The sequence below is a fragment of the Sinocyclocheilus grahami genome, unplaced genomic scaffold (genome assembly GCF_001515645.1).
Source record: "Sinocyclocheilus grahami isolate Dianchi unplaced genomic scaffold, SAMN03320097.WGS_v1.1 scaffold122.1, whole genome shotgun sequence".
In the NCBI taxonomy this organism is placed as follows: Eukaryota; Metazoa; Chordata; class Actinopteri; order Cypriniformes; family Cyprinidae; genus Sinocyclocheilus; species Sinocyclocheilus grahami.
This window is the reverse complement of record NW_015505301.1, coordinates 1,163,727-1,177,130: the sequence shown is the minus strand read 5'-3', so window position 1 is coordinate 1,177,130 and position 13,404 is coordinate 1,163,727. Positions and strand designations below refer to the sequence as shown.

The 13,404-nt window shown below is 38.6% G+C and overlaps 1 protein-coding gene across 1 annotated transcript in view; it reads left to right on the top strand.

The window, feature by feature from the left end:
• Positions 1–13,404, top strand: part of LOC107589963 (nuclear receptor coactivator 2-like) — a 50,270-nt gene that overhangs the window by 17,609 nt on the left and 19,257 nt on the right. The window contains exons 6-8 of the mRNA XM_016278555.1: positions 145–294; positions 1,091–1,238; positions 4,677–5,940. Coding sequence (XP_016134041.1) covers positions 145–294; positions 1,091–1,238; positions 4,677–5,940 — 1,562 coding nt within the window. The remainder of the gene's footprint in view (positions 1–144; positions 295–1,090; positions 1,239–4,676; positions 5,941–13,404) is intronic.

Sequence of the window (13,404 nt, the reverse complement as noted above, 5' to 3'; positions counted from 1 at the left end):
TTCCATCATATCACCCCACGCTCCACTCCGCACCGCCCCCTCAACACACAGAACCGATGCCTCATCATTCAGAAGCACCCTTCAGAACGCTTTAATAATCTGTTATCACTGATCTGATCTTTTTCTCTCTCTCTCTGACTGTAGATTTCCAGTCGTGTCTGATCTGCGTAGCGCGGAGAGTACCCATGAAAGAGCGACCCATGCTCCCCACGCACGAAAGCTTCACCACCCGCCAAGACCTCCAAGGTAACCATGCCAACGCCACCCCTCTCTTCAAAGGGTGTTCACATCACGGTTAGCGCTCATCTCAATGCACAGCCCCTCGTTTAAAACAACAGATACTGACTTTAACTTGGAACGACTGTGTTTAATGCCACGAATATGCCTTGGCACCCAGGGCTTCCTCATGATTCATGAGGTTCAATTTTTATTGTTGAAATATAGGGCTGGTACTAGTAACTGATTACATGTAATCTGGATTACAAAATCAGATTCCAAAAATGAAGTACTCGTAATCAGATTACAGATACTTTTTTGTTGATTACATGATTACATATTTTGTCTCTCAAACACATTAAAATGCACAAATTCACGTTATTTCTGATTTGCATATAATGCAGGCATTCCCAAACATCTTTCACCAAATATATTTACTTAAAGTACCCTGAGATTTTAAAATAAATATTTTAATAAATAAATATCACATTTGTATGTTCACGGCTCTAATGGTCACATGACATGCAGGTAAACATAAAATATTTCGTTTTGTGTTTTATTTTTATTGATGTTATTTTAAAATGACTTATTTTTTATTTTTTTACTTACTTGGGGTGTGTGAAAACAGGGAAGTGTATGTGAGTAATGCATGCGGTATCTTTACTGGAAAGGTTAATCTTGCCATTTTATAGGAATTTTATGGGTTTATATTTAGAAGTGACTATCTTGTCAAGACATGTCTAAGGAAATGGCTGCATGTAAATGTGACTAAAAACCTTAGTATTCTTTTGCATACAATTTAGATGTTGTTTGTTCCTCAATGTATATTTACATATATATTTTTCAAAATTTTGATCATGTGGTTGTTTTGCAGTGCTAAGGCATGGGCAGGCGTTCAGTCCCATCTACCGGTTTTCCTTGTCCGACGGGACCATCGTCTCCGCCCACACCAAGAGCAAACTGGTTCGGTCACCTGGTACCAACGAGCCACAGCTCTACATGTCACTGCACATTTTACAAAGGTACCCACTACCGAGCCACACAGCTCTGATTATGTCTGAATCTGTGTTTTTCATGTAAATGCAATGATGTATTTTTTGAACTACTCGCATGAGTAAGTGTTTGAGTCATTTTTGACCCTCTTCTCACTGTTTCCTGTTTGATTCGGCTCTGTGTGTGAGCAGTCAGTCGAAACGCACACTTTCTAGTTCTGACAAGCGCAGTTAATGACCATATACTGAAATCTCACTGTCATGTGAGAACATCTGACCGTGTTTTCCCGGAGGCCGATGCTGGTCTCTAAACATTTCATCAGAACCAAGAATAACACGACTCCCGCAGCTACACATTGGCAAACAAGCTTTTTCACCCTTGATAATTCCTCAGAATTTGATTTCTGGTTTAATTAAGTAGCGAGTAATTGAATACGAAGGATTCCAACTTTAAAGGAATAGTTCAACCAAAAATGAAAATGTAGTTTCAGACATGTATGACTTTTTTAGTCTTGTAGAACTTGAATTAGATTTTTTTTAAATATTGTTGTTCTTTTCCATGCAGTTACAGTGCATCTGCAAGCTTCACAAATAATGCAGAAGAATCAAGTGTTCTGAAGCCATACAATAGGTTCGTGTGAAGAACAGACCAAACATTTTAGATATTTTGAAGAATGCTGGTAATTAGGGATGCACCGATACCGATACTGGTTTGACTGTATATCCTTCTGTTATTTTCACACTTAATTATGCCCATTAAAATGTATTTGACAAGTTTTTGTTACTTTCACTGTTAATTTTTTGCTTTATTCCTATAACTATTCCTTCAAGTATCGATTTCACTGTAAATCCTCCCTCGTTTTTCATAAGAGCTCATGGGAGGCATAGCAATGTCCAATTTGTGAACGAGTCATTCTTTTGAGTGAATCATTGGTTTATTTTACAAATGATCACTAAATTAGGCTAATCTGATTCTCAAATTCAACTCACAGACTCAGTCACAGCAGTTAATAAATCTAACGTTTTTTCACACAAAGCTATCATATGACTTCATAAAACTTATGACAGTACTCACCATTTATATAGACCACTTTTATGATGCTTTACATACTTTTTGAACCTTTAAAGCTTCAGTCCCTATTCATTGTAATTGCACGGAAAAGAGCGGCCATGATATTCTTCAGAATTTCTCCTTTTCTGTTCCACAAAAGAAATTCATGCATGTTTGGAATAAAGTAAATATGAATAAATTACAGGTGAATATTTTTTTCCCCCTTAAAGCATCACAGTTTCACATAAAATCAAATCATTTGGAGTGTATGGCTTAGTAAAGCTTGGATCCACAGCAGGCAGTTGTGAACACAGTTTCATGTGTTAGCTGCAGAGTTTCTATCTCTCTCACACCATGCGAGGGAGGAACACCGGTTTGCTTTCTGAGACAATAGCAGCAGTGTTAGGCTGGGGTGTCGAGCACAGATAAACATTAAACCCAGAGTGAGCTCACAGCGGGAGGGTGGCTGTCTTAAAGCACAGCATCTCCAGCACAATAACACACAGTATAGCTTGACCATTGATTCATCCTGCATGCTCCGAACAAAGGCATCTCTATGCATTTATCAGCTCGGAGCGAGTTTTTAGTATGTAGCTTGCTAAAAGCTTTAAACCGCGAGGTGATTTTTACATTAGAGGCGGATATGACAGCACAGCCTCTCGTTTTCTGTGTCCCGTGGCTTGTTTTGAGGGATGAGCACTGCTGATTTTCTTTGATGATAATTTGTTGCTCTCTTTTAACCTTCTCTGCTGAAACATACTTTAGTTAATTAAGCCATTCCTGAAATTCCGCTTAAGCTCTTTTCTCGGATTCCTTGTTTGGAGCGCTAGAAGAACCGCTTCCTGACTATGAGATTAATTTAACAAATGACTGCACTGGATTAATGTAATGAAATAATTTCAATAGAATTTACTTGGAAATCAATATGAATTCCTTGGACCACAATTAAAACAACATTGTCAACAATAGCACGTGCCATCCTGGTGAGACCAGCATGCCCTGCCTGAACTGAGGCATTGTTTTCTATTTCAGTTTTTTCCTCTCACTTTTTCCCTACTTCTCTCATTTTATGTCTCTTTCTTTTTACAATAATTAAACAAAATTTTTGCATTGTATTAAAGCTAAGCCAGGGAATTGTCGCCAAGTCATTGATATGCGGTTGCTTAGTGTTTTTTAGCATATTTGATAAATGGTTGCTTGATTTCTTAATGGCCCCTTTGGGTCCCTCTTTCAGTGTTAGTCTTTTTTGAGCATTAAATGGTATAGACTAATGGTATAAACTAAATTTTAAAACTTAGCATTAAGGGGTTAGTCTAATGGCTTATTTTAGTATTATTTATATACTAATATAGTATGTATTAATAATTTAAATCAGCTTTTTATATTTGTATTAAATTTTCATTTTAATATTTGCTGTTTATTGATTTCTTTTAGCTTTATATTGTATTGCAGTTTTAGTAATTTAGTACTTAAATTTAGTTAATACTTCAGTTAGTTGCCAAGGCAACATGTCTAATAAAGTTTTAAGTTTGTTTTTTTATCATATATTTAGATTTTTTACTTTATTTCAGTTACTAAAATTAAATTACTGAATTTTCAATTACAGATTTTTAATGGTTTTAGGTAGTAACAATAGTTGTGATTCCATTACAGATTTGCACAAAACTTTTGCGATAAAAACTAAATGTCGTTGATAAAAAACTATTGCGAAATGACCGTTTCCATTAACCGATATAATGCACCTAAAGCGTAATTTTTTTCCTCTCGCAAAAAGTCATGGTGACGGATGTTGGTAGGTTTACATATAGCCTATCGCAGCCACTGCACCAGGCATTATTTTTAATCAAAGGAGGTGTATGTGTGTATCTTTAACGAAGCAGTGCGCAGTGGCCATGTCGGAGCCGTAATGCACCGCAGATGTGTGCGGTGTAAATTATCCAAGCATTAATGGCAAGGAAATCCTCTTATACTTGACTGCGGCCACGTATGAGGTGTTTCTTGGAGGTTATAGTACATTAAAGAATGACCATGTGACACTTATGTATGCCAGGTGAATGTTTCCATTGCAGTTTTGTGAAATTTTCCTTTTTCGAATCGCCTGAAAACCACCTCATGCGAGAGTAAAAACGTTTTTTGCTATATATTTGAGCTTGTGTGAAATTGACGTGTTTCCGTTGATCGTATTTTCAATTCGCAATTTCAGTTTGCACAATTTGAAGCATAATGGAAACACAGCTAGTGACCTTTTATTATGTTCACTAATTAGGAATTTTATGTTTTTAAGCTTGTAATTGTCAAATTCACCTTTGTCTATAAAACTATGTTTGTGCTATGTTTGTGGCATGTATGTTGCAGCGTTATTTGCTCTTTAGATAATCTGTTAGTGATTATAAACGTCTATTTTTTTTCTGTTTTAGGGAGCAGCCCGTCTGTGGCATGACCCCTGATCTTGGAAATGCTCAGCATATGGGCAGAACCATGAACCCCATGAGTTCTCCCAATACAGCAGGTTCCTCCGGCGCCCCCCAGGGACAGGATGCCACCGTCAGCAGCAACACATCCACTTTCCCCTCCCCTGGTGGCCAGAAGGAGCCCGGCGCCATCGGCCCAGTACAGGGACACCGTTTTGGGTGCCCGGGAACTATAAGCCATTCGGCAACCATGCAGGCGGCTACCCCTCAGGGCAGTGGCTATCCGCTGAAGTTGAGCAGCCCGTCTCAGGGCAGTCCGGGCATGCTTTCTCCACGCCACCGAGCCAGTCCCGGAGTGGCAGGATCTCCACGCTTGCCCCCGCCGCAGTTCTCCCCAGCAGGCAGCTTACATTCACCTGCGAGCATGTGCACTAGCAGTACAGGTGGCAATGGGGGAGTAGGCGGTAATCATGGTTACACAAGCAGTTCCCTGAACGCCCTCCAGGCACTTAGCGAGTGCCACGGTGTGAGCCACGGCCAATCACTTGGCTCGCCCGACAGGAAGTTGGGGTCACCAGCCGCAGTGGGCGTCAATCTTCACATGCTGAACAAAATGGGAGCCTCAGAGTCATTCGGAGAGCAGAACCAATCAGAGCAGGGTAATGGTGGGCTGGATGAGGGCATCGAACAGTCAAGAGATGAAAAGGGCAACCTCGGCCAGTTTAACAACCCGGACGCCAGTGATCCACAGAACCGACTACGTGACAACAAAGGCCATACTAAACTCCTCCAGCTCCTCACCACTAAAACTGAGCCTATCGAGTCCACCTCACCTCCTCCAATGGCTGGTGGAGAGCCCGGGTGTAAGGACCCCGCTGGTGGCCCAGGGAACGGCGGCATGGGCACTCAAACCGGAGCTGGGACGCATGCTACTTCCCTGAAGGAGAAACACAAGATCCTTCATAGACTTCTCCAGAACAGCTCATCGCCCGTCGACCTGGCCAAACTCACAGCCGAGGCCACGGGGAAGGAGCTGTGTCAAGATTCTGCTGGTGGGGCGGCCGGTGTGGCTGAATTAGCCATTAAACAAGAGCCCGTCAGCCCCAAGAAGAAGGACAACGCCCTGCTGCGCTACCTACTGGATAAAGATGATAATGTACTTAAGGAGAAAGGCATCAAAATGGAACCTGGTGAAATAAAGATGGAGGGCAGTAAGATGCTGGGAATTAAGACGGAGAAAAATGATGGCGGCTATGACCGTGGGGAGCCGGTAAGTGATGTCGCCAACCTGGCAATATACCAAGAAATATTTAATACAAGTTAAGCTCCATATTACCACAAAATAATTTTGACTTGTACCTCATTGGAATCATGCACGTTTTGTTTTTTGTTTTGTTTTTTACTTTGAAAAGGGAGAAAATAATAGTCTGTTATAAAACATTATGGAAAATGGCATCATTTAATTATTTATTTGTCTAAATTAGTGGCAAGCGTGGTTGCCGTGAGATTGGACATGACCTAATTTTTTATATATATTATTTTTATTATTATTACTGTTGTCATATTTGTTTTTATTATTATCATCATCATTATTATTATTATTAATTATTTTATTTTGGAGAGTTCATCATTGTGAGATAATACAAGTCCAAAAAATAAAGCATGTATGTAATTTTTAGTTTATACTGTATATGCTTTTTTAAAATTGTAAATGCATTGCAATATTTTCTGTGGTAACTGATAGCATGCTGTCAATAGAGCTTAACTGAACAGAAAGTACTGAGAGTTTAAATATGCAAAACACCACCTGAATCGCTTCTGCTGGTTTTGAATTTGATTATTTTTAAATATGTTGAATCGTGATGGCACTTTGGTGAAATGCAGGAAAGATTTGTCATTAGTGGGTGTGGGTAATGATCGTTTTGGTTAAATATGAGAAGTATTGCACGTTGGAGAGGTCGTCAGCCAGTGTTGTGGATTCTCATGCAGAAATAACCGATATGACAACTGATACCAACGTGTTCAAACGCTCTTATCGCCGCCTTTTCAGTTTCATTGCTGTATTGTTAAGAGTGTATGCACCCTTTCCTTTCCTCCTTGTATCTCTTTTCGTGTTTCTCTCTATTTGGGTGTGAAAGTAGAGCAAACAACAGATTTATAAACCGGCCAATGAAGCCCCAGATCGAGGCAGTATGGTAACAGCAGGGATATAAATGACTCAGCCAGCTGGAGAGAGAGAAAGGGAAAGTGAGAGCTCTGTCACAGGAAGTCGATTCTGTGGGAAACTGGCAGGACTTTCTCAGAAGCAGCTCTGTGACATTTGAAAAAAGGCGTCTCGGTGGTGTTCCATGCATCTCATCTGGCACAGTGTTTGGCACATGCCCTACAGAGCTGGCACCGGGCACCAATCACGCCTGGCACAGCAGTGTAAAGTTAGAGAAGCGTCTGGGGCCAGGCAACAGAATAGAGAGATTATCCTGTATGGGTGTGTTTGTGCTCATTGGACCTCCCGGGCCTCTTTTAAAAGCTGTTGATTGAGCCACAAATTGAGTCATCGTTGTCAAATCAAAGCAGCAATCTCGGGAAGCTGCTGCTGTTAGCCTGTTAGCAGAATGACCTCACAGCCCCTCGGTTACCAGGAAAAGACCCAGAGTTCCGCTAGTGAGGAACCTCTGACCTCACGCTCTCCACGACAGCGCCATTGAGAACATGAAGTACAGTGATTTACCGAGCAGGGAGGCCACAGCGGGACAGGAAGAGCGCTGCTCAAGCACAGACGCGCAGAAAAAAAAGACGGAAGACTGAAGGGAAAAAGTTAATTAGTGAGGATGCGGGAGAAAGGAGGATGAAATGTGGCAGGAGTGGAGAGGGAGGACCAATCCCGAGTGAGCTGCCTACCTAGACAGCACTTACACAAAAGTTTAGGGTCAATACCATTTTTTTATGTTTATGAAGGTAGTCACTACAAAGAGTAGTGACCATGGCTGGATTTATTTATTCAAATATACAATAAAAGAACAATATTCTGAAACATTATTACAGTTTTACAGAACAGTTTTCTGTTTTAATATATTTTAAAATTAATTTATTCCTGTGATGACAAAGATGAATTTTCATCCGTCATTTCTCCAGTTTTCAGTGTCACATGATCTTTCAGAAATCCTACTGATATGTGGATTTGCTGCTCAAGGAACATTTCTTATCATTTTTCTGGAAACAGCTTTGAAGGATTCTTTGAAAATAATATTCAAAAGAACAGCACTGATTTGAAATAGAAATCTTTTGTAACATTATAAATATTTAGCTGCTAATTTTGATCAATTGAATGTATCCATACTGAATAAAAGTATTCATATCTTTAAAAAAAAAAATGTTATGAACGTTAGTGAATTTTTCTCAGATAGGACAATCCCAGAATGCACTGTGATGGACTTGGTTAATGACTGCTAATGAATATTTGGAATGGAATAATTGCATACTGTATACTGCTTGCAGTAATATGCTTTTTTGTGGTCACATGACCTCATTGTTTAATTCCATCCAGTTATTATTTTGGAAAAATAATAATTTTGTAATTTTTTTGAAAATGTACCAAAAAAAGGTGACATTCCTTTTGCTAATTTATTTGGGTTACACACTATAGTGCAGAATAGTGCAAAAATTGTAGTATGGTAGTGTCATATGTAACTATATTTTATTTAGTACTACATATGCATTGAAGAATAGGAAAAAAGTCATTCAAAATGTTATTAAAAATAAAAACAAATGAAAATGTTTCAAAAAGCATTGGAGTGTTATGTATTTTAAGTCATTAGTTTAGCAACGTGCTGACACCTGACTCGATCAACTTAAAGCGTTCGAGTCTCTTGTGAGTAATCTGATGTAGCTGCCTATGTAGACAGTGAGGTGTCTCACTAGGGTTTGGAACAGAACCACTCATCTCTCTCTTTCTCCTGTGATGAGACGAGCAGCCGGCTGGTGTGATAGAGCTGCAGCTGAGACTGAAGAGAAGCAGGGATCTGTATGAATGGTCATGATGGCAGAGAGCGAGACTCAAGGAGTCTTCACTGACACCGTGCCTCTGAGCTCGTCCACTCCTAACTTTCACCAGCGTCATTCAGTGCTCAAGGTTATTTTCACAGTTGGCTTGCAATTAAAGGCTTTTGATGACTGTGGACAGGGTGGCTTTCAATAATGCAGTTTTTATGGCAGATGGTAGAAATGATCCAGATGCACGTATTGTTGTCACCCAGGCAGCTGTGGTGGCTTCAGTCGCTCTGTTCACTGATGTATCAATCCCTCTTTCTCTCTCTCTCTCTCTCTCTCTCTCTCTCTCTCTCTCTCTCTCTCTCTCTCTGCCATAATGAACTGAATCTGGGCATATTATTATAAGTGTATATGTATTATTTCAGGGATCTGAAGTTGGATAATGTTCTGCTGGATAAGGATGGTCATTGTAAACTGGCTGATTTCGGCATGTGTAAGGAGGGAATGTTTGAAGGTGTTGTCACAGGAACGTTCTGTGGAACCCCAGACTACATTGCTCCAGAGGTGATTCAAACACTCCACCCATTCAGCTCTCGTCTATCTCTCTCTCTCTCTCTCTCTCTCTCTCTCTCTCTCTCTCTCTCTCTCTCTCTCTCTCTCTCTCTCTCGCTCAACCTATTGATCATTCAATCTCTCACAGTCTCTTTTACATCCTGTATGTCCCAGTTTGCATCTCTCTTGCTCTGTTTCAAATCAGCTGTGTAGCTCAACAGCATTTTACAGCATCATAAGCACAGTTAAGATGCAAACGCTGTTCTAAAAGGTAGGCAGTGACATTACAATGTCTTTCTTATAAGACAGCTTGTTTTGGCCAGATTTGCATCTCATGCATACTTCATGGAAAAGGCAGTCCCATAATGCATTGCAACAAGCTCCGTGAAAGGCTATGTTCGAAATGGAATGCCCAGTATATAACATATTGTATGATACATAGTTGATTTCTGACCTCATTCTCACTCCCGTTATTGTACAAGATGACTGATGGAGAAAAAAAAGTATTGATAAATATTATAAATCAACCAATAAGATAAAATATATAGTTAAAAACAAATTAATATAATTATAAATTGACCTTTTTTCCCAATATTTGTTTTTGTTTTTTTGACTGAAATTTTTTTTTAAATTAATTTTACAATTTTAATTGTAAATGTATTATATAATTATACATTATAATTATATTTTAAAATATGAATTATGTGGTGAGCGGGGGGTTTTATTTTTATTTATTTTTTTACCTGTATGCTGAGTGATAAGAATTACACGTAGTTAAGTTATGATACGTAATCAGAGAGTGGGGAGATGGGGGGATTCTCCCGGTCTATATGTCTCTCTGCATCAGCTAAATAATTTTTTTATTCACAGTGAATCGGAGTTAAAACTCCCACCCGTGTGACACTCCAATAGCAGACCATGCAAAATACTCAAAAGTATTTAAAATATTGCAAAGTAATGTTGCAACCTTGCAAACAATAATAAAATCAGAGAAGGACTTCAACTGTAAGCGACACAAGCATACGCAAAACAATATGATGTTTGTTATTATTAAAATGTTATATAGGCATAGCCCACATTTTTATAAAAAAAAATAATAATTATTTACCGCTAGGCAATAACGTTGACAATAACATATATCTTCAACATACGTTGTCTATGGTGTATATATATATATATATATATATATATATATATATATATATATATATATATATATATATATATATATATAATAAAATCTATAGACATTAAAAAATGGACACAACAAAATGACTAAAGCTTGCATTTCAATTAAAACTTAACATATACAAAAATAACTAATTTTGAAGTATTTAAAAAAACAACTTTAATGGTGTCTCAATGATAATACTAAATTAAATGGTGAGCAGCACTATTTTGTTGCTGCCTACTGTATGTAGAGCGTTCCAGATAATTAAATTTATAACGTTCAGTTTTAGTTATAGCATAAATAAGCAGACAGCTAAGCAACCCGCTGGAAACATTGCTAGGTTTTTTTGCGCTTTTGTGTCTCTACATACTCATACATAGAATGATGTTTCTATTTGGGGCAGCGCTGGTTTGTCTTTCCCTGAGTGTGCTTCTATAGATGTGCTTTGTATGTGTGTTACAGTCTGATGCGCTCGCGTAGGTGTGTGTGTGTGTGTGTGTGTGTGTGTCTCTGCAGCAGGAAGTGTGACTCAGGATAGGGTGTCACTCCTCTGCCCTTCCCAACCCCTCACAGAGCTCTAATCGGCATCCTGACACCATTCCTCGATTGCACACACACACAAGCGGTGCAGACAGCTGTCCCCACCATGACACTGTCGCTTTATTGGTGGTTCCTCTGTGTACCAATTAACCCTGTAACCCCTCTTACCCCCTCGGTCCTGCTCCTGTCTACACGACTAACTGCCCTCCGCCCCATCAAACCAGCACTGATATCTTATTTCGCACTTGGACTAACGGTGGAAGTTTGGCATTCATAGCATTTCTTTAGGGCTCTTCATCAGGGGGTCCACAACCACAGGGGTCCTCTGCAGTACTGCATAGCAGCAGTTATTGTGCTATCTTATTTTTCTGAAAAATAATTGCATTGAAACAATATTATATGAAATTCAGCTAAAGCTAAAGAAGCTAAAGTTATGCTAAATGATTCATTCTCCAACCTACATTCAAATGTATTAGGTAAAGTTACAATGTAATATACAAGGTTACGACCCATTAAAATAAGTGTTTAAATATATTAATATGGTATAGTAGTCGTGTTTTTATATTCCAAGCTTATAATGCAACACTAAATGTTAGACAGTACTTAATGGTGTTTCTTCATTTGTCAGTCTATCCACTAAAGGTCATTAACCTAAAAAAGGTTGAAGGTTGAATTTTTGCTTGCAACTTATCGAGAATTCAGAAAACTTCTTTTAGTTATCATAAATTGTCAAGTAGTGTGACATATTTGACTTTAAAATAGAATTGTTCTCATTCTTTTTAAAGTTCAGGGCCAGTAAGATGCATTAAATTTGACAGTAAAAACATTTATAATGTTACTAATGATTTCTATTTCAAATATTTGAAATCCTTTCCTTTTGAACTTTCTATTCATCAGAGAGTGCTGGAAAAAAATTATCTCAGTTATCTCAATAATAATAAGAATTTTGTTTCTGGAGAACCAAGTCAGCATATTAGAATGATTTCTGAAGATCATGTGACACTGAAGACTGCAGTGGGACTTAATAATAATGATAATAATGATACATTTCATTTGCCATGCCTTAAGACTGTTAAAGTGAACAGCAAAAAGTGATTTAAAATGGTTAAAAACTTGTTTTAAAAAAGAAATAAATTACTGCCAGTCACAGAACCTCTAAATATACACTTTCTCTTGTATGTTCATATGCAATTCAACTTAAAATTGTGATGTTAACAGTCAAAGTTCATGGACATCATTTATCAATGACCCACATCCAAAAGTGTAAATTATAGTGGAATATGTCAGATAGTTCTGCCGGTAGCTGATGAGAAACACAGCTCTCATAGATCTCCACGCAGGGAGCTTTTCCACTATTGGCTCAACATCACGCTGACGTCAGTGCTCCCACTGGCGAGAAAGTGATCCATGAAGGTGCAGCTCAGTGCGATATAAAGAATCCATGCTAATGCACAGGCACCTTCCTGTCTGGACTGAGCGAGTGCACACAGATAATACACAGGAGAGAGAGCAGGGAGTGATAATTGGAAAGAAGAGGAGAGAAAGGCTGAAACAAGCAGCCTGTGAGATGCATGGACAGTGAATAATCAGCAGCAGGTTTGATTCAAGAGGGCAGCCAGGGACAGGTGGTGCTCACACGTGTGTGTGTGTGTGTGTGATGAGAGAGAGAGACTGGGAAAAGAGCTTCCGAGCGCTACACAAGGAGAGTGACCTCATTAAGCAGTTCCTCCTCTCAGCTCACATCCTGTTTGTGCAGCGCTTTTCCTCCACACTGCACACTGAGTCACAAATCAATGGCAGGAGAGGCCGACAGCTTCATTAGGCTGCAGACAGGCAGCATGAAGGCAAAATTTCAACCCACAGAATAATATACAGCATGTGATCTTTGACCTTTGACCTTAACTACTCTACACAACAACCCCTAAACACACACTCACATGAACTCTCATCCACTGTCCTGAAATGAAAGTTACTAGACATCTAAATATATACTGTATATATATATATATATATATATATTAGGGCTCAGTTTAACATGAAAAATAATGCGTTTAAAATATTTTAACGCAGTTAACGCTCTTGCCCCGCCCCCAGACCTGTACGTCATCTTACATTTCATATAGTTGACTGTTGACAAATATGATGCAGGGCAACAACTCCATGAATGCAGTTATGTCCTAAAAGTCAAGATATTGGGGCAAAAATGCTCCTGTATGAGTTTTTGTCTCATATTTATATCATATGATAAGCGATATCACATGAACAGTGCGAGCATATCACACAAGTGCTGTTTATGTCCGAATACCATGAGTGCAAATGTGATTTTATACAATTCAGTAAATATGAAGTTAATATTGTTATATTTTAAACACAATATTTTCTGTTTTTTTGCTCAGTTTTACCTAATTTTAAAATTACATATTTTGCATGTAGTTTTCTATAATGAAATTGTTAATCTGGTTTTCATTTTAATTTTTATAATTA